The following is a 19,222-nucleotide window of genomic DNA, read 5'->3' as shown; positions in this document are numbered from 1 at the left end:
CCTGGAGGGACACCTTCCATTAGAGATTAGCTCCAGCCTTGCCTGAACCAAATAATCAGTGTCTTCAGGATCACCAGAAGGTTCCAGGAAGGTGTTGTTGTTCTGCAAGAAACTGGACAAGTTTGACAGTACCTTGAACAGTTAAAGAGCTATAGTCAACCTTGGCATTACCAAGTGGGGCTTGCTAGGATTTTCAGGTCTATATCAGCAGTAGCCAACCCTGTTCTTGCAGGGTTCAGCTCCAACCCTAATCAAACGCACCTAAACTAGCTAATCAAAGAGTTCAAGATTACTTTAAAAGTGTCGGGACAGAGCTGGAACTGAAGGTAGCCCTCCAGGAGCAGGGTTGCCTACCCTTGGTCTACATCAGTGGTTCCCAGTCCTGGTCTCACCTGCCTTTGTATTTTCAAGCAATATTAAGGAGCTTGATTAGGTGCTTCAGGTGTGTTTGATTAGGGTTGTAGCTAAACTCTGCAGGACAGCGGGCCCCCAGGAACAAGGTTGAAGACCTATGATTTAACAGATGGCCTCTTCACAGCCCAGACTATCCCAAAAGTCATTGTGTACATGTAAAGACAGAAGTTTTTGAAAGAAAATGCTGCTTTGACTTGAAGGTATTAGATTTCAATTTAATTAAACCATATGACATAATTCTTCACTCATTTGGCAGATATAAGCCAATGAGATTTCTCAATATGATAATTGATTGACAAACTTTGACTTTAAACAATTTTATTGCCTCTCACCTTTTTTATGTACATTTTTCTACATTACTTGAATGACTTCCCAGAAGCACTGATTCTAAGAGTCATCATTCACTTACATGGCTTGTGCCTGCTTATTTTACAAGGTTCATAAACAAATCTCCCGAAGCAGTGTGAAGGGTAATGTTCTCTGTTTATAAAAGCCCATGATATGAAAAGGTGAGTCAGTGCACAGCTGGCAGGGGCATGAGGTCAACCCGTCATGAGCGACTGAACGCCTGCTGCGTTATAGAGAAAGTGCCAATGTTTACATACACTATATTGCCAAAAGTATTGGGTCACCCCCTTCTAATGAACATGTTTGACTTCTTTAATAATTTCTATGAGTACAAATCTAAATAGTGATGGTTTGGTGATGAGTTTTTGGCTCAAGGTCTGCATATAAAGTCACACCAGAGGTGTTCAGCTGGGATCAGGACTTGTCTTTCTGCAGACCAGTCAAGTTCTTCCACACTGACTGAATCAATCATGTCTTTTTGAACCGTGCCTTATACACAGAGGCACTGTCATGTTAGAATAGAAAAGGGTCCTGTCCAAACTGTTGCTATTCCCTAGAATATCATTATATGCTTAAACATTAAGACTTATACTCATAGAAATTACTAAAGTAGTCAAACATGTTCATTAGAAGGGGGTGACCCAATACTTTTGGAAATATAGTGTAACATCAGCCTCTGCCACAAAGCTGAGCCTATTACAAACATGGCAACCCCCCTGCATGGGAAACGTCTTCATACAATCTGATAATGTAAGGTAGAAACGAGACAGGTTAGACTACTGGTTTAGGCTAAAAAAAAAAAAAAAATCTAGAGCAGTTTAAGTAAAGAATAAGTAAGTAGTAGGCGTCGTTGCGCTACAGGTGTCCCAAGTTCGAATCCCACCCCCATCTCGCTCTACCACTTCACTTCCGGTCAGATCTGATCTGTCTTACAATAAAGGTGAAAATGCTGAAAAAAGAAAAAATCTTAAAAAAAAAAAAAAAAAAAAAAAAAGAGAAGTGATTAATACATTAAACACAAAATATATTCATATTATTCAGACTAATTTTGTAATATACATGCATTCTAATATAATGAATAAGGCAATAATAATAATAAAAAGTCGAGAAACCAAATTATAATATATTTTGCGCTATTTTCAGTCAGACATTCGCAGCAGATAAAATAATCTTAAAAACTGCATGGATCATACAGAGATGATTACAGGGGCAAAAAGCACAAAAATCAATACAAAAAAGCTTATTACAACATTTGAAGTACCACAAAATAAACTTCCCAGCCCAAGATAACATATGTACAGAATATACACAATTTACACCCCTTACACTGTGGTTTCACTTGTATACTATTTGAACATATAAAGAAAGTGGGGTGTTCATGCTAAAATGAGTTTTCACAAGATTTTCTCTTTCAAAAATGAACAAGTAAATGACGTAATGAAAGTATAGTTTTTAAAATCGATATTATGTAAACTGGTTTCATCCTCGCTCTACAATCATACACCGATGCAATTTAGCTAAAAACCCTCATTTGTGAAACAAGCAGAATGAGTGCGTTTGTAAAACCAATCGTATTTACTTTAGAATGATTCACGAACTCAAACATTCATTCAGCACGTTTCGTAAATGAAGTCCTATGGCTCAAATATTACATTGCGCTTATTCATATGGAAATCTACATAGATACAGTCAATGGATCCATCAATTAAATCCTATATGAAATCTACATTTACAATAAATGCAACAATTCAACTGGTGTCATCCACATTATTTTGTGGGCAACAACACTGATTTCATAAAAAAAAAACAACAACATCTTATGGTCGATTAAGACAAAACCTAACAATGAAAACTTCAATCCGATTTGGAGAAAAATCCCAAAATGCAGTTATGAGGAGGTTGTTGTGGTGTGATATACCATCCAAAATCTGCTCAGTAGCGGTTGAGTTTGTCAGGGTCGTTTGAGGCCATCTGGGAGAAGTCTTGGAAAATGTCCTGATACGTTTCATCTCCTGCAAAGAGAAAACAGCTCGATTATGGGAGGAAGCAGAGAGCGCGATTTACCTGCATCAAGCACTAAACACACACGACCGCATACTATAATCAAAACTCGCACAGACACAGACAGATGCTCATACCTGTGCTACTTCAGAGCAGAAACTCAGCAGGAGATCACAGGAGGAAAGGAGGAAATGCAAAGGTGAAAAGCACATGATGCATATGAAGTATGTTTATTGACCCTTTACATTGATATTTAGCATGTAGTAGCACATAAAAACACATTCTGATGAAATACTGTCAAGTGTTGGGCAAATAGTTTAAAGAAATGAAACCGTGACAGAGGAAAAAAGCAGATAAATTAAGAGAGCTGCTCACAAATATATAACATAGTATACAATAGTATTTCATGATTTGCAAAATTATAATCCCATCACTTATGACCTTGTAAACACCATCTTGCATAATAATAATAAACCTGAGACTGCTCTGTATAGACACTGCAGTAACGATATGATGCTTAAGTGTTGAATTATAAGGTTTTGTTTAAAAGAGCTCATGAAAATCTAAGAGGGAAACATCTGTCGCCAAACGGAGGAGGAAAATGAAACCCTTTTGAATGAACCTCCATATGTGTCTGTGTGACCAGCAGTAAAGTCCAGCTCTACTGCGCCCCTCTGTGACCGATGCCAGTACCACAAATCTAGCTAATATTTAGATTAACTAATTCGTGTGTGTGTCTAATATACATATAATATATACAGATTTTTTTATAACATTATATATTCATATACTTAATGCTAAATCTGAATACCTTATTTGATTCTTTTGATTTGATTCTAAACAAAAGGCTGCTACATAAAATAATTTTTTAAAAGTAAAAAAAAAACCTTTGTGCTAAAATAGATTCCCAATATAGATACAATTTTTTAACTGTTATCGTTACCAAAACATGCACTCATAACAATTACTGATATATTATCTATGGTCAAATACAGTGTCGTCTAATCCAGAACTTGTACTGAATTGCACAGACGAACTACATCTTCATAAATGTAATATTTATAAACATACTGATTTGATTTAGACAGTTTCACTTCCTCAAGTATAATGAAGTGATAGATATCAGGAATGTGTCGGAATAATCATGAATACACAGTTTTCATTACACTACTCTTACAGACTGACAGTTTTAAGACAAACATACACAACGTAAATGAGGTGCATGTTTTTACGTCGACTAGTTATTGCACATGTTCCAGCAGCAGCGTCTTATTATTGTTCACTTTACATTAAAATACTAGACTTTATGAACCCATCCTGGGGCCTAATGAAGCTCAGCTTCATGTGATATCAGTTTACATTCACTGGTTTTGTGTGTTTCGCCGTATGTTAGGAGTCTCTGAGCTGCAAGTTTATGAACTCTTCCATACATTTGCGATACTGCATTTCAGTAGGGCTGTTAGAGTTATAGTGACCTGACTGACTATACAGACCCTCAGATTCACGCATCTCCTCGTTCATCTTGGCCAGCCGAAGCCTGTAGACACAGAAGCACATTAAACACTTAACGTTTTATGTCTGACACAAATCTCTCGACATAGCAAACAGCAATGGCAACTCACAGCGTGACAATATCAGCGTTTGCTGCCTCGACTGCGATTGAAAGCGGCGTTTGATTCTCGACGTCTGCTGCGTTCTGATTGGCTCCCCGTTTTAGAAATAAACACACTTGCCTGCAGCAGAAAAAAAAAAATAATCATGTCAGTAAACCAGGAGTCACAACTAAGAAATGTGCAACAAATTCAAACAAAGGGTCAGAAACAAGCCACTGCAGACATTTATATAATGAGAACTGCATGCTGAGCAGAACTGACCCGGTGTGGCCCAGGATAGTGGCGTGATGTAAAGGTCCTCTGCCCAGATTGTCCTGCTGATTAACGCTGGCTGAATTCTGGAGCAGGAATTCACAGGTGACCAGAGACCCCTGATACAGACACACACAGGTGATAAACTCCTCAGGCACTTTCAAGAAAGCATTCATAATCCAAAATTAATCTTTTGTAATGTGATGCATTTCATAGTTACATTTTTGCATGCACTGATGAATCATACGATAAAACCAGGACCATTAATTATTTGAAAGTGAAGCACTCAATATTTTAAAAATAAAATAACCTATTGTTTATAGTAAGCTGTTGCCGGTAAAGCAAAAAACAAAACAAAGCAGAAAAACAAAAAAATAACAAATGAAAGAAAACCGAACCAAACAAGCAAAACTCTACACAAAACAAAAGAAAACAAAACCCAACAAATAAAACAAAAAGCAAACATTAAATCAAGCAAACCAAACAAAAATAAAAATGGAAACAAAAACCCAGAACCAAAGAAAAATAAATAAATAAAATACTACACAAAAGAAAATCCAAAACACACACACAAAAGCAAAACTTAAATATAACAAAACAAATATAAAAGAAACAAAACACCAAAACAAAAACCAATACACAATACACAAAATTAAAACAAAACCCACAAAAAAACAACACAAAACCAACCCAAACTAAAATACAAAAAACATGCAAAACAAACAAACAAAAACTATACAAAATATATATTTTGTAATATATATTATTTATATATAATATATACAAATATACTAAAAAGCACCCACAAGAGAAAACAAAAAACACAAAACAGAAAAGGATATAAAAGAAAACAAAAACAAAAAATAAGCAAAAACACTAACAAAACTAAATGCAAAAAGAACAAAAAACAAACATAAAACACACAAAAAGCAATATACTACACCAAACAAAAGAATACTTGTGTAGTATTTCCTGATGAAAGCGTGAGAAAGTTCCTCTGTCAGTTGTCCTCCAGTGTATCAGGTCTGGTGTGTGTTTGTGTGTGTGTGTGTGTGTGTGTGTGTGTGTGTGTGTGTGTGTGTGTGTGTGTGAGTGAGAGAGAGAGAGACTCTGGTTGCTCACCCCGTGAACGGCCATTATGAGCGGCGTCCTGTTCTGCTCGTCGGCGTTGGTCCAGTTGACCACTGCTCCGTGAGCGAGAGCCTCGGCCATGTCTGGCAGACTGCGGCAGAAAGACGCCCAGTACAGCTGCAGGCCCGGCGTGGGCTTCTGCGGCCCACAGGAAACCACCAGACCTTTCCCAGAGCACTCCTCCTGAGGCTCGTAGATGTGCAGCTCTGGGCCGTCTGAAGCAGAACAACCACACGATCAGAGTCAGGCTACAGGACAGCTTCTGCTCTGCTCAAGCTGAGCGAGATCGGACTGACCTGCGTCGTGGAGCGCACCGGAGGAAGCACTCAAGCTCTGCGACTCTCTGCTTCCATCTGCCAGCTTCTGCACGTCACCGTCTGGGCTTTTCACTGTCAAACACAGAGAGACACTTACACACACACACTCTCTCTTCTGTGATACAGTGTGCAAATTTCTGTGCATGGAAATTAGGGATGAACAGAAATGAAAATTCTTTGCTGAAGCTGAAACCGAATGAAACACTGGGCCGAACGCCGAATGTTTTTTTTTGCATTTTTCACCATTGCATAAATTAAATGGCCAAATGTGCTTTTTACGGTTTTGTCATAAAAATAAAAAAAACAATTACAAAACAACAATTTAAAACTTAAAATTTTTTTTAACATGGAATCCGTGCGTGTATAGAAAACAACATGCTGCGGTTTGTTGAACTGTTTGAGGCCATTTGGCGATTTCAATCATCATACAGTAAACAGCAACAACCACCTCTTCCTCTTGTCATGGAAGACATGCGATGCAGCGCTAAGCAGTCTCTCGCTGTCGGTGCTTGTAATGATCTTGGCGTTTTTCTCGGACCGTTTTAAATGCTTCCACGCTGTCGACATGTAAATGACGGCCAAATAATTTCAGTTCGGTGCATCTCTAATGGAAATGCACAAAAACATCCAAAGGAGAAGTGCATGATGGGATGCTGAGTGATGGAGAGATGATGAAAATGGGGAAATTCAGTAAAACTAAAATGTAACTAATCAATATATGAAATCTGAAATTTGTAATAACTTTAAGAGATTACAGCTTAATATAATGTATAATGGACAGATTCACATTTTGACTTTTATAAAGTAAAGAGCTAACATACTTGTGCATGTTTTGTGCTTTTGGGAAATCTGTTTTATGGCTGTAATAATCACTCTGACAGTATTTAATTGAGTTCTAATCAGTTAAAGAACTCTATTGACATATTACTAATTTATTATTTAAAAGTAAAGCGTTTTACTGTTTAAAATAATCTATTGTGCATGACTGACATGAACATGAACGGCATAATTAGTCAAAATTAATAATAAAAAAATTAAACTAACAACAAAAAACATAAACCAACCAAACAAAAAGCGCAAACTAAAAAAAAAAAAAAAAAAAAAAAAAAAACACCCCCCTCAAAAAACAAACCAAAACAAAAAGCAAAAATTAAACAAAGAAAATCCAAGTAATAAAAATAAAAGAAACAAAACCCCTGAAACTAAACAAAAAATAAAATAAAAAACAAACCAAACCAAAAGCTAAATACTACACAAAACAAAAACTACAAAAGACCCCCCCCCCCCCCAAAAAAAGCAAAAAATAATAAAAAAACAGTTAATTAGTCAAAATACTATTACATTTTGATATAAACAAAATTAAGATTTTATTTAGTCATTTTCTGCTTTCATATTAGTTTTGTTAAAGTTTTAATTTAGTTGTGTTTGTCATTTTTTATTAATTTATTATTATTTTTGTTTTTAAATGTCTAATAGTTTATTCATTTTATTTTCATTTAGGTTTAGTAAAACAAGTTAAACTAAATGAAAATGGTAATTGTTGACTTGTAAACAACTGAAATAAAATAACTTATTTCAGTTAACACAAGTAACAATGTTAGTTTAGTTCAGTTTTAGGTTAAGCCTGCTATAACAACCCTGGATTCAATTCAATTTCTCACGGGTGAAATGAGAGCGAGGCAGCTGTGAGTTCTGCTGAGCGGGACGGCGGGAGACACACACACAGCTGTACTTACGACAGCAGGGCTTGGCGGAGGAGTTAAAGTAGGAGAAGAGAGAATCGAGCTCATCTACACAGAAGAGAGACTCGTGGTTGGCTTCAGCAACACAAAAGCCCAGAGCAGCGTTAGGATGGCACACACAGACACAGAGAGGAGCAGAAACACAGAGTCAAACATCCGTCTACGCTGATCCCAACACATCGCTGGCAGGATAACAGCAGGTAAACAGGCCACGGGCAAAGGTTAAAGGGCAGAGTCAGCCGAGGGTACAGCTGCAGACGTGACGATCTTCTCACCTGAGGAAGCAGACGCTGTAGACGCCGATGCTCCTCTGGCAGGTCGAGCGTCCGAGCAGCCGCTGAGACGTTTATCCTGTTTACTCAGTGATAAAACCTTCTGTCTGATCTGGTCTTCGGAGCGTCTCTGCACAAACCTGCGCTCCACGTACTTGGCTTTGATGTAGGCCTCCACATCGTGCCTGAAGAGACACAAGTCATCAGCGCTGTCACACCTCAACATCTATTTAGCTTTTCATTAGTAATGGTAGAAAGTCATCTTTTCTAAAATCTAAAATTTGATCTACAGCCATCACTACTAAGTCTCTTCTTGCTCTTCTCTTGATACAAATGCTTCAGCTAAAATAATGTTTTTTAAAATAATACCTAAGTTATTACTCAAACAATCGCAATAAAATAATTAATTGTCGTTCAATAAATATACTGTCATTAAAATATGTTAATATAAAATATACATTTTAAATTACAGAAATAAAATCATTTTAATAAGTAAAGATTCTGAAAGTATTGAAGGAGATCCAATAATAATTGAATATATATTTACAGTAGTAGCAACAAATGATATTTTATTATATGATATGTTTAATATCATGTTTTCATTCTAAACATGGTGATTATCTCTAATATGGACACCCAACATAATATATGATATTTCCCATCTGAATCCAACCATGTCATGTCAACAAATGGAAAAGTCAGCGATCTATTAATTATCATGTTAATTACTGTGCGCCTTTAGCCCCAACAGCAGGGGCGCTTTTTACCCCAAATACTATACTTTTACATATTCTTTCGTTATTTAAAAACTGTTGCTTTAATTATCTTAAATAAAACTGTCACAAAATATATGCATTAATTTTAGCTGTTCAACATTTTAAAAAAACATAAAATATTAGATCAAGAAAGCACAGAATCAATTTTGTGCGAGATCGTGTCAAAGATCAGATAAATAAACGTGCATCTTGTAAAGTGGATGTTTTGAAAAGTGCCAAGTCATGTTTTTGTGCCATCTAGTGGTTCTTATGAAAATAATGTCAAAGGCGCCTTTTACCCCGTTGTACCCTACCTACCATTCAAAAGCTTGGAGTCAGTATGATTTTTTTTTGTTTTTGTTGAAATTATAGAAATTAATACTTTTATTTAGCAAGTATGCTTTAAGCCCGGCTCACACTGTGCGATTTTGGCCACGATTTGGTCGTCTGAGACAAATTTTGAAAATCCTAAAAGATTCCTATAATCCTAGGCTAAAATCGGTTGTCTAGATCGCTGGTTTGACATGTTCACCGACAGCCGATTAATGGCCGTTGCGATCAATTTTTTCCTCCGATTAAATTCTGGCAGTGTCAGAAGATTTCAGACACTTTCCTGCAGTGTGACATCTCCTGCGACGACCGTCAAACCAAGAACCAATAGGAGCACTGAACTTGATGACGCAATTAGCGCGACAACTTCAAACCATTCATTATTTGTAAAAAACAATATATGTACAAAGTAAAGTTTACTTAAAGTTTATTTATTAAGGGGCAGGATGTTTAAACTCGAATACAAAATTACCTCAAGTACGCTCTGTAGAGCTGGAAGTCCATAAAGTCCTCTTTTGCCCAGCCATGACTTGCTCCACACACGTCGTCTTTTTCGTTTTTTGTTTTTTTTAACATCAAGGCATGTAATTAATAAAACTAACGCTACACGTTGCTGTTGTTTGCTAGTTACCATTATAGCGAGAGAACGCGGGTCACGTATTGATGACGTAAAACTCCGGACAAGTCTTCTTGAGTACGTCCGTTTTTGTCGCGTCTTGACTGTCGTACAGTCTGACATTAAGACAACTGAGATCCTACAGTCTGACATGGGGATCATGTTCGTACATTTCACTGCTGGTTATACCCTGTATAATTGTGTATGTGACAAATAAAAACTCTTGAATCTTGACAAGCAACAATCGCAAAAGACTATTAAAAATCGCACAGTGTGAGCCCGGCTTTACATTGATCAAAAGTGATAAAGACATTTATAATATTACAAAAGACAACGCTATCTCATGGCAGTTTGTACGTATTTTACGAGGTGGCTAATTCGTACGACGTTTTCACTCGTACGATTTAGTACGATTTGTCTAAACCCCAGTGACAGGTAGGTTTAGTAGAGGGGTTAGGTGTAGGTCATTCGTACAATTTGGAAACTCGTAAAATCCGTACGATTTAGCAAAAATCTTATGAATTTGTACGAGTGAGGTCGTACGAATTAGCCTCCTCGTAAAATATGTACGAATTGCCATAAGATCGGGCTGCAAAAGATTCTACTTTAACTAAATGCTGTTCTTCTGAACTTTCTATTTATCAAAGAAACCTGAAAAAATTCTACTCAGCTGTTTTCAACATCATAATAATAATGATAAATGTTTTTTGAGCAGCAAATCAGAATATTAGAATGATTTCTGGAGGATCATGTGACTGAAGACTGGAGTAATGATGGAAATTCAGCTTTGATCACAGAAATACATTACATTTGAAAATATATTACAATAGAAAGCAGTTATTTTAAATAGTAAAAATATTTCATAAAATTACTGTTGTTTTGCTGTACTTTGGATCAAATAAATGCAGGCTTGTTCAGCAGAAGAGACTTCTTTTAAAAATAAAAAAAATAAATAAAATAAAATTCCTGTGCAGTACCTGGGATCTCCTGGTTGTGGTTTCCTGGCTCCCAATTCTCCTCGTCGAGCCTCGTAGATCTGATTTATGACACCATTTCCCAGCTCACACATCAGCTATACAAAAAGTAACTGCATTATTAATTCATATATAAAAACTAAAGAAGTTTTTTTTGTTATTATTATTTGAAATCTGGACCACTGGAAAGAGGAAAAACTAAAAATCTTGAGAAATGTCTCAAATGAAGATATCTGAACGGAAAAACAAAACTTGCTAAAATCCTCAACGTGACATAAAAGCATCTCTGAATTCACAGCGTACGAGATGATTAGGAGATGAAAGAGCTGCTGATGTTTTCCGAAGGATGGTAACATCTGGACAGATGTGTTTGCGCTCAACCACCATCTGTCCCTCCGTATGTTCATCACGACTCACCTTGAGCAGCTCAGGCTCCCACATGTCCAGCGTCAGAGACCGCACCTTCGAGAAATGAACGCCAAGACTCCTGACAAACAAAACCCCAGTATTGTTAATAAACCACACAACACACTCTCTGATATCTTCTGTCACACACACACACCTGTGAATGCCCGAGCACTGGATGCAGAGCGTGATGCCCAGGTTGATGCTGGCCCAGCGCGGCTCCGGCTGACCGCAGTCGCAGCAGACGCGGTTCCCGCCGATGGCCATGACCTTCTGCAGCGCGCTCTCGCCCTTCAGACTCCTCTCCTTCACCTCGCCGGCCGAGTCCAGGCTGCCCGTCGATGTGGACGACTTCCTGTCCATCTTCTGACAAACACATCACACTGTTAGCAAGGCACCTGTAGCGTGGCATGAAATAGTTGGATGAGAGAGAAGCTGTGCTACCTCGACATCCTCCGCTTTGTCTCTGAAGGCTGTGGCGATGCTGTTTTGGACAGCTTTGATCCAGGCCTGCCGGAGCTTTTCGGAGTCCGCTTGCATCATACAGCTCCTTTAACACCAACAACATCAATCATATGTACAGTATGACATGTTACATCCCGCTTTCAGAATCTGCAAAATGTTCATTATTTTACCAAAATAAGAAGCATCATACAAAACGCATGTTATTGTTAATTTAGTACTGACCTGAACAAGAGATTTCACATAAAAGATGTTTAGATATAGTGCACAAGAGAAAATGGTTGAATTTATAAAAATGGCCCTGTTCAAAAGTTTAAACACCCTTGAATCTTAATACTGTGTTGTTGCGCTCTCTCCACCCTCAATACCACAACTGAGGTGCCCTTGAGCAAGGCACCGAACCCCCAATTGCTCCCCGGGCGCCGCAGCATGGCTGCCCACTGCTCCGGGTGTGTGTTCACGGTGTGTGTGTGTGTGTGTGTGTGTGTGTGTGCATTTGTTCACTACTCACTGCTGTGTGTGTGCACTTGGATGGGTTAAACGCAGAGCACCAATTTCGAGTATGGGTCACCATACTTGACAATACGTCACGACTTTCACTTTCACTTTCACTTTCCCCGAATGATCCACTTGTGTATTTGAACCCTTTCCAAAAATGACTATGATTTTAAGGTCCATCTCTTCACACTGAGGACAGCTGAGAGACTCGTATGCAACTATTACAGAAGGTTCAAACGCTCACTGATGCTCCAGAAGGTAAAACCAAGTATTACAACTTTTTGAATTTAAAGAACAGGGTAAATTGAACTCATTTTGTCTTCTGGGAAGCATGTAACTATCTTCTGTAGCCTCTGAAGGGCAGTACTAAATGAAAAAAATATGATATTTATTTAGGCAAAATAAGAAAAATGTACATTGTTCAAAAGTTTTCATACCCCGGCTCTTAATGCTTTTCCTTCTGGAGCATCAGTGAGTGTAACTGATATAAGAATCAAAATTGTGTGCTTCAACTCACTTTGTTGGAGAAACCACTTCGAAGCAGAATCTGCGCTCGATGTCCTCGCAGTGTTTGACGGTGCATAACCTCAAGTCCTCCACCACAACCGTAGGGTTATCCTGAAATAAAATTAGCCAAAATGAGTGCTAAACTCACAGCTGGAGTTAGAAATTAGTGTTCTTCTCCTTACATTCACCTTAAATTTCTTTTGGTATACTAGCTGATTGTTCTGAATCGAGAACCACCGCCTACAAAGAAAACGCAGTATCGAATATTTAGTCAACGTCTACATAAGTGGACACAGAATGATTTTAAGTCTAGTCCCGGACCGGTTCCAGGTTTTAAAGGCGTTGCTGGCTCTCTTGAACAGATATCCCTCCATGACGATCCCATTCTCTGCATCCACATTGTACTCCAGCTTGGTGTCGTCATTTGAGAAGTCCTGAGTATGACAAAAGTGTTGAACTGAGCTTTTCAGATCTTAATAGAGTAATTATGAGTCAATATCAACATTCAATACACATGCTGTATATAAATACTCAACACAAAAGCCAAAGTTTTGATAATGGACGATACACAGATGATAAAAGCTTTGTACCCTGCTGAAAAAAAAACAACAAAAAAAACACAATCGAACCCTGCCCAAAACACAATAGAAAATTTTATGGATTTAATGGTTATAATGGGAATTGTATTGGTTTTAATGGAAACTATAATGGTGTCTACTGGTATTTGATGAATTCTATTGGTGGGATGTTAAATCCTATTGGAAAAATGCCCAAAACACACTATAAAAAGGAATTTTGTAATGGTTTTACTGGAAAAAGCTAATGGTTTATAATGGTATTTTAATGGAAGCCATTGGAATTTCTGTGATGGTTTCTATTGGGCTTCTATTGTTTTTTTTAGCAGGGTAAAAGGAACAACTTGGCTACAACAACCATTACAACCAATCTTCAAGACAATTACCATGAATATCACAAGAAGAATCAGCCTCATGTCGCTTGTTTCTTATGTTGAACATAAAAGAAGATATTTTGAAGAAAGCTGGTAATCAAACAGTTGATCGTTCCCATTGACTTCCATAGTATTTCCTTGGAAGGGACCAACAACTGTTTGGTTCTTCAAAATATCTTTTGTTTTTTGTTCAGCAAAGGGACGCATGAGTATGGTGAGTAAATGATGACCGGATTTTCATTTTGGAGTGAACTATTCCTTTAAGCATTGGCAGACCCTTTTATTCAAAGGGACTTAAACTGCATACAAGTTATATTTAAAGGCTTTTTTCATCCGAAGCTGAAAAGTCTGGCATCAGTTTCAATGATAGTCAAACTCGTATGACTAATTTTTCCATGAAAACAAAATGGGAAGTTATTGAAATTTCTGAAATTAGTACAAAAGTCATACAAACAGCAAAAGTGGCAAGTCAATGTCATTTGACATTATTGACGCCAAACAGCATTGGTTCTCGAGCGTCATGTGACCAAACGTCAAATCTGACACAGCCTAACGCTACCGAAGAAGAGATTTTCAGAATATAGTGGACTACTTTTATGTTGTTTTCTTTGTTATTTTGAAGCTTGAAAACCCAATATCTATTCAACTTCATAATACGGAATGGAGCAGCATGAACATTCATCAAAAGCTCTTCTTTTGTGCTCTTTAGAAGATAAGTTCTACTTGCTTGGACCAACATGAGTCATTTTCATATCTGAGTTTTTGTGTTTGCACACAAAAGTATTGCATTCCCCCAAGAAACTTTGCACTGCTTCACTGTAAAACCTGATAAGTTAAGAATACTCAAAACATCTGAGTAAACGAATTCAATTTTTTTTAAGTTAGTAAAGCTTAAACGTTTTATGACAATTGGGGCGGGGGTGAGAGCAATGGGAGCCAAGCCAAGCCTCGTTTCCATGATCCCACCCCACTTATCACAATGATAATTATATACGACTATATAGATCTTCATAGTTTAGTACTAGTTAGTACTCAGTTAGTACTTAGTATTTCAATTAAGTCCAATGAACTTTCATTATTATTTGAGTGAAATTAACTCATTTCATTTCACTGTTCAGTTTTACAGTGCACTATAAATCACTAAGAAAAGTAGGAGAAGCCACTGAATATAATGATTTTCATATATAATACATTACTTGTGCCTCAGAGCGAGCAGATGTCATTTTTCGGAGGTGGATGCCTGCTGCTTGGGAACACAGTCGTGTAAGACAGAATGCAGAAATACTTTAGCGACAGACTTTGCTCGGGCGTTTAAGAATGACCATAACATTTCAGATGCTGTACGCTGGTTAGTCAGGTTTTGCCGTCCAATCATGCAAAGCCACATGACTTTTTTAATGCGTGATGCGCATGGAAGAATTTGTTCAGCATCTTCCATTATTCGCATTAACCCTCAAGTCAAAAACCACCTCAAGTGAGCGTAAAAACGTTTTTGCGAATTAAGGGATTTTTATTCGAAATTTGGGATTTCCATCACTCGTTACTTCAAAATGGACATTAAAACGGTGATGGAAACATAGCTACTGTTTACAAGCTATTATACTGACGTCTTTCCACAGTTGAAACACTGTTGTATTCTTTTTTTAACATACCTTCGGATGTTTATTCTTGTTTATTTCGTGCTGAAAGTCTTAGTAAAGCATAAAAGATCAGTTCAAGCGCATGTCGCGCTGCCTCTTCTCTTAAACTAAGGCGCTACAGCGATCTGTCACTCCACATTAAACAACGCCAAAACGGCATTTATTGCTTGAATATTGTAATAAAATGGACAGAATTTGAAATCTGCGAATGCGTTTCATATCAAAAGTAACAAAGCACAAAGCTTACTGTGATTTCTTGGTGCGCTACAATGTTCCATTCATTAACTGAAAACAGGCTAGACTAATCTATTATTGGGATTTAAGAATCGATATTGTTTCGTAAAAATGAGAATCAATTACAATCTATATTTTTTGCCCAGCCATAGCACAGTGGGCACAGTACTGCAAGAAATCATGATATGTCGCTCTGGCCACTGGTTCTTGTTCATCTCAAGAACAAACTAAGATCCCTGCTTCCTGTAGATGTCATGTGAGCTCAGCTGAGCTCAGACTAGTCAAGTCAAGCCTGGCTGAGCTCAGACTAGCAGAGCCCCAGTAACACTAGAGCGTCACTGGATCCTGTGTTTTTGTCTGTGAAACCTCAAGCAGCTGAAGACAGATAAGAGTGACATACTAGTAGAGGAGGTTAGTTTACAGCCTGATCTGCATGCTGAGGGAATCCAGTCTGATCTGCTCTAGACCACACTACAAACAGATCTTACATCATATTTCCGGTGGACAGCGGAGAACACAACCCACAAGCCGAAAGACTCACAGTCAACCAATTAACCGTTTAACAGACACTTGATTCGAAGTGACATACAGAAAACTCATACAAGGGCAGCTTTGGTTCATTTCAGGGGGTTGACAATTATTAGCATGAAATTTGCATTACATATGATATATTTTGCTTTAAATAAATCAATAAATAAGTTGTCAAAGGATTAATCACAATAAATACAAGTTTGTTTATATAATGTGTGTGAACTCTACATATATATACACTTATATTATATATACAAATGTAGAGTTCACACACATTATATAAACAAATTTTTATTTATTGTGATTAATCCTTTGACAACTTATTTATTGATTTATTTAAATATATATATTACACTTTATGTCTTTATGTTGTTTGTACATTAATTTGAAGATTAAATGTGAAATTGCAATAAAAGCATATTTAAAAAGTTTAATGTTAGTTGGGCTTAAATCACAATTAATTTCAGAAATGAATTAATTAGTTATTTTTTTTATGGACTGACAGCACTATACATATATACTACATCGTTTCCCAGCACTAAAATAAATAAATAAGTTTATAGTACTTGATAATAAATACAGTTTCACTAAGGTTTAATTTGTAAAATACATTAGGTATCATGAAGTGATTGTGAACAATACTTTTACAAGTTTTAAAAGTATTTTAAATTTATTTTAAAAGGGTTATTTTTATGGACAAATGCTAATTAAAACAGCATGTTTATAAATTAACATGAATTTAGATTAATAAATGCTGTAAAAATCGTCTGTTCGTTGTTAGTTCATGATACCTAATGGATTAACTATGAAAATTAGTTAAGAAATTGGTCCATATTGTAAAGTTTTAAAATAAACGTACAAAAAATGTAATTGTAAAACACACAAAGAAACCCTAAAGGTCTTATTTCCGTTATCAAAATAATAATCTGAGAGTTTGTGTGTACAGCCTTATTACTATTGCAGAAATATGTAACTATTTCACTATTTGCATTGTACTAATTTAGTTTAAATGAATAAATAACATAACAGCAAAAGATAAATTAGGAATTAATATTAGAATTCATAATATTTATGCTCAGTTACAAAAAGCTGCGGTGTGAATGGAAAGTGGACTGAGACTTGAAGTGGGCTGAAATGAGATCCGAATCCACTTTCATGACCAGTAACAGTGTGAACACTAACGGAACTGGGTTCTTTTCACTTTTTTGGGATCCATTAAAAAAAAAAAAAAATTAAAAAAATTAACCCCTAAGTGAACTACCGACCATGACAGTATGACCCTTCGCTTGTATGTTTACAGTAAGGCGAGCAACACAACAGCACCAACGGTTATTAAAAAGCAGATTTGGTTTCCATTTCTCTGTAACCTGATCAAGCAGCCATGAGCTGATACGCGAGCCGGGCCGCTTAACATATTCAGGGTGCCAAGACCAAAGAATGGGGCTACAGCTGTTATTAAAGCACAGAGCAACCTCTTTCCTTTAGATTATTAATACGGAATACTATAAATACTTAAATGAAGTGGCATAAGTTTAAGGTTTTATTTTTATTTTTTTACTACCAGATATCTTGTATAATGAATTGCAATAAAACAAATTAAGTCGATAACTGTCATAATTGTAGAAAAGTGAAACAGCTCATTAAAAGGCTAAAATTCTTAAATATTTTTAGATAATTCTAAAGTAGAAATTCCAAGAACTAATTCCGAGATAAGCACAATGAAGATTTTTGCAAGTCTTGATTATTACAGGGGAAAAAAAAAAAGTCTCATTAAAAGGTTGTAATTTTTAACAAAACCACATCAGACTCAGCAAACCAAACAAATTGTTACACGAGTCGTCTAAATGCAAAAATGTCAGTATTTAGGCAAGATGTCACACCGAACTCCCAAGACACATTCGTGCTCATAACCACTTAACAATCAGAAGAGACAAAGAACATGAACTATGAAAAACATGACTGACTCACCAGATACCACACATAGTGAAACCTGCTGAAGATCTTCATGCTGAACAGAGCAGTGTGTGTGTGTGTGTGTGTGTGTGTGTGAGAGAGAGTCAGCAGTGACGCTGCATTCAACTTCCAAACATTACTGAGACTGTCCCGTCAGGGTCATCTACCACCACTGAGCCTCTACGCACTGTATGTGTTCATGTTTATATGCAGACTGAGTTTGGTGTTAACCTTGGTATCTATTGCTGCTTCCTCCCCTTCAGGAAAGATCTAGCATGTGTGTGTGCGGTACTGATTAACAAGCTTCTACCAGGCTTTTACAATCAAATTACAATCCTTTGCTTTGATTACATACTGACATAAAAGTGCATGTTTAATGAACGCAGGCATCTATGTCATGGTGATTCATGCAGCGTTCAGATGGACAGGGAGAAGAGAGACTTACCTGCAGCACAGCCTCATATGAACAGCCAGAAAAGAAGAGAGAGCAGGTTAACAACTGCTGATCCAGCCAGAGAGAGAGAGAGAGAGAATGAGTGAAAGAGTGAGAGAGGAGGAAAATAAAAATAGAGAGACAGCGTCACATTTCGCATGAGATGAAGGTCAAGCTGGATTGTGGCACAAGCCCATGAATCACAGCAAGCGCTCATTATGGCGAGATAGATGAATATATATTAATACAGTATTTTATGAAACGGCTCCAGGATGTAAATGGCACACAATGTTAAACAAAGACATTTCAATTGGTATATACTTTCATTTAGCTTAACTGCATTTTAATGCGGAGTTGCATTAGAGAAAGTGTATTGAAGCACGACTCGCACCAGCGATATTGATGCATAATTATATATTCTTGGATTTTTTCGATAACAATTAAACAAAAAATTTGCTTGTAACATTCGTCTTATTTTTAGCATTTCTGCCCTTATTATTCAAGATTGAAGATTTTTATGTCACATACACAATTATACAGAGTATAACCAGCAGTGAAATGTAGGTAATTATTATGATAAGACTAGCGCTGTCAAACAATTAATTGCGATTAATCGCATCCAAAATATACGTTTTTGTTTACATAATAGAAGTTGTGTGTGTACCGTATACACACACACACACACACACATATTAAAGCTTCAAAGCTTCACTTTGTGTACTTTAGATCATTTCGAAAGGTCAAACCCAAAGAGAGGAGAGTAGGGAAGGATATTCTGTTTCAAAAAGCATCAACGACATGGTTTCAGTTTTCATCAGTGTGCTGCAAAGCCTCATCCGCAGTAA

At 36.9% G+C, this 19,222-nt stretch overlaps 1 protein-coding gene across 6 annotated transcripts in view; it reads right to left on the bottom strand.

Annotated features, from left to right (window-relative positions):
- Positions 1 to 717: 717 nt before the first annotated feature.
- The window catches only part of LOC306875313 (arf-GAP with coiled-coil, ANK repeat and PH domain-containing protein 2-like), a 37,436-nt gene continuing 18,931 nt past the window's right edge, over positions 718 to 19,222 (bottom strand). The window contains exons 10-23 of one of the 6 annotated variants that reach the window (XM_079425793.1): positions 12,959 to 13,071; positions 12,826 to 12,877; positions 12,648 to 12,748; positions 11,615 to 11,720; positions 11,328 to 11,533; positions 11,183 to 11,252; positions 10,769 to 10,863; positions 8,094 to 8,275; positions 6,056 to 6,148; positions 5,751 to 5,974; positions 4,638 to 4,747; positions 4,386 to 4,496; positions 4,257 to 4,300; positions 718 to 2,774 (exon numbers count right to left, since the gene is read on the bottom strand). In XM_079425793.1, coding sequence (XP_079281919.1) covers positions 2,695 to 2,774; positions 4,257 to 4,300; positions 4,386 to 4,496; positions 4,638 to 4,747; positions 5,751 to 5,974; positions 6,056 to 6,148; positions 8,094 to 8,275; positions 10,769 to 10,863; positions 11,183 to 11,252; positions 11,328 to 11,533; positions 11,615 to 11,720; positions 12,648 to 12,748; positions 12,826 to 12,877; positions 12,959 to 13,071 — 1,587 coding nt within the window. In that variant the 3' untranslated portion in view covers positions 718 to 2,694. Of the gene's footprint in view, positions 2,775 to 4,016; positions 4,301 to 4,385; positions 4,497 to 4,637; positions 4,748 to 5,750; positions 5,975 to 6,055; positions 6,149 to 8,093; positions 8,276 to 10,768; positions 10,864 to 11,182; positions 11,253 to 11,327; positions 11,537 to 11,614; positions 11,721 to 12,647; positions 12,749 to 12,825; positions 12,878 to 12,958; positions 13,072 to 19,222 lie in introns of those variants that run through there. The other 5 variants (XM_079425792.1, XM_079425790.1, XM_079425791.1 and 2 more) reach the window with 5 other exon arrangements.

The sequence above is a fragment of the Barbus barbus genome (assembly GCF_936440315.1).
Source record: "Barbus barbus genome assembly, chromosome: 9".
NCBI classification, from domain to species: Eukaryota; Metazoa; Chordata; class Actinopteri; order Cypriniformes; family Cyprinidae; genus Barbus; species Barbus barbus.
The sequence above is the reverse complement of the archived record's forward strand: the minus strand, read 5'-3'. Positions and strand labels throughout refer to the sequence as shown.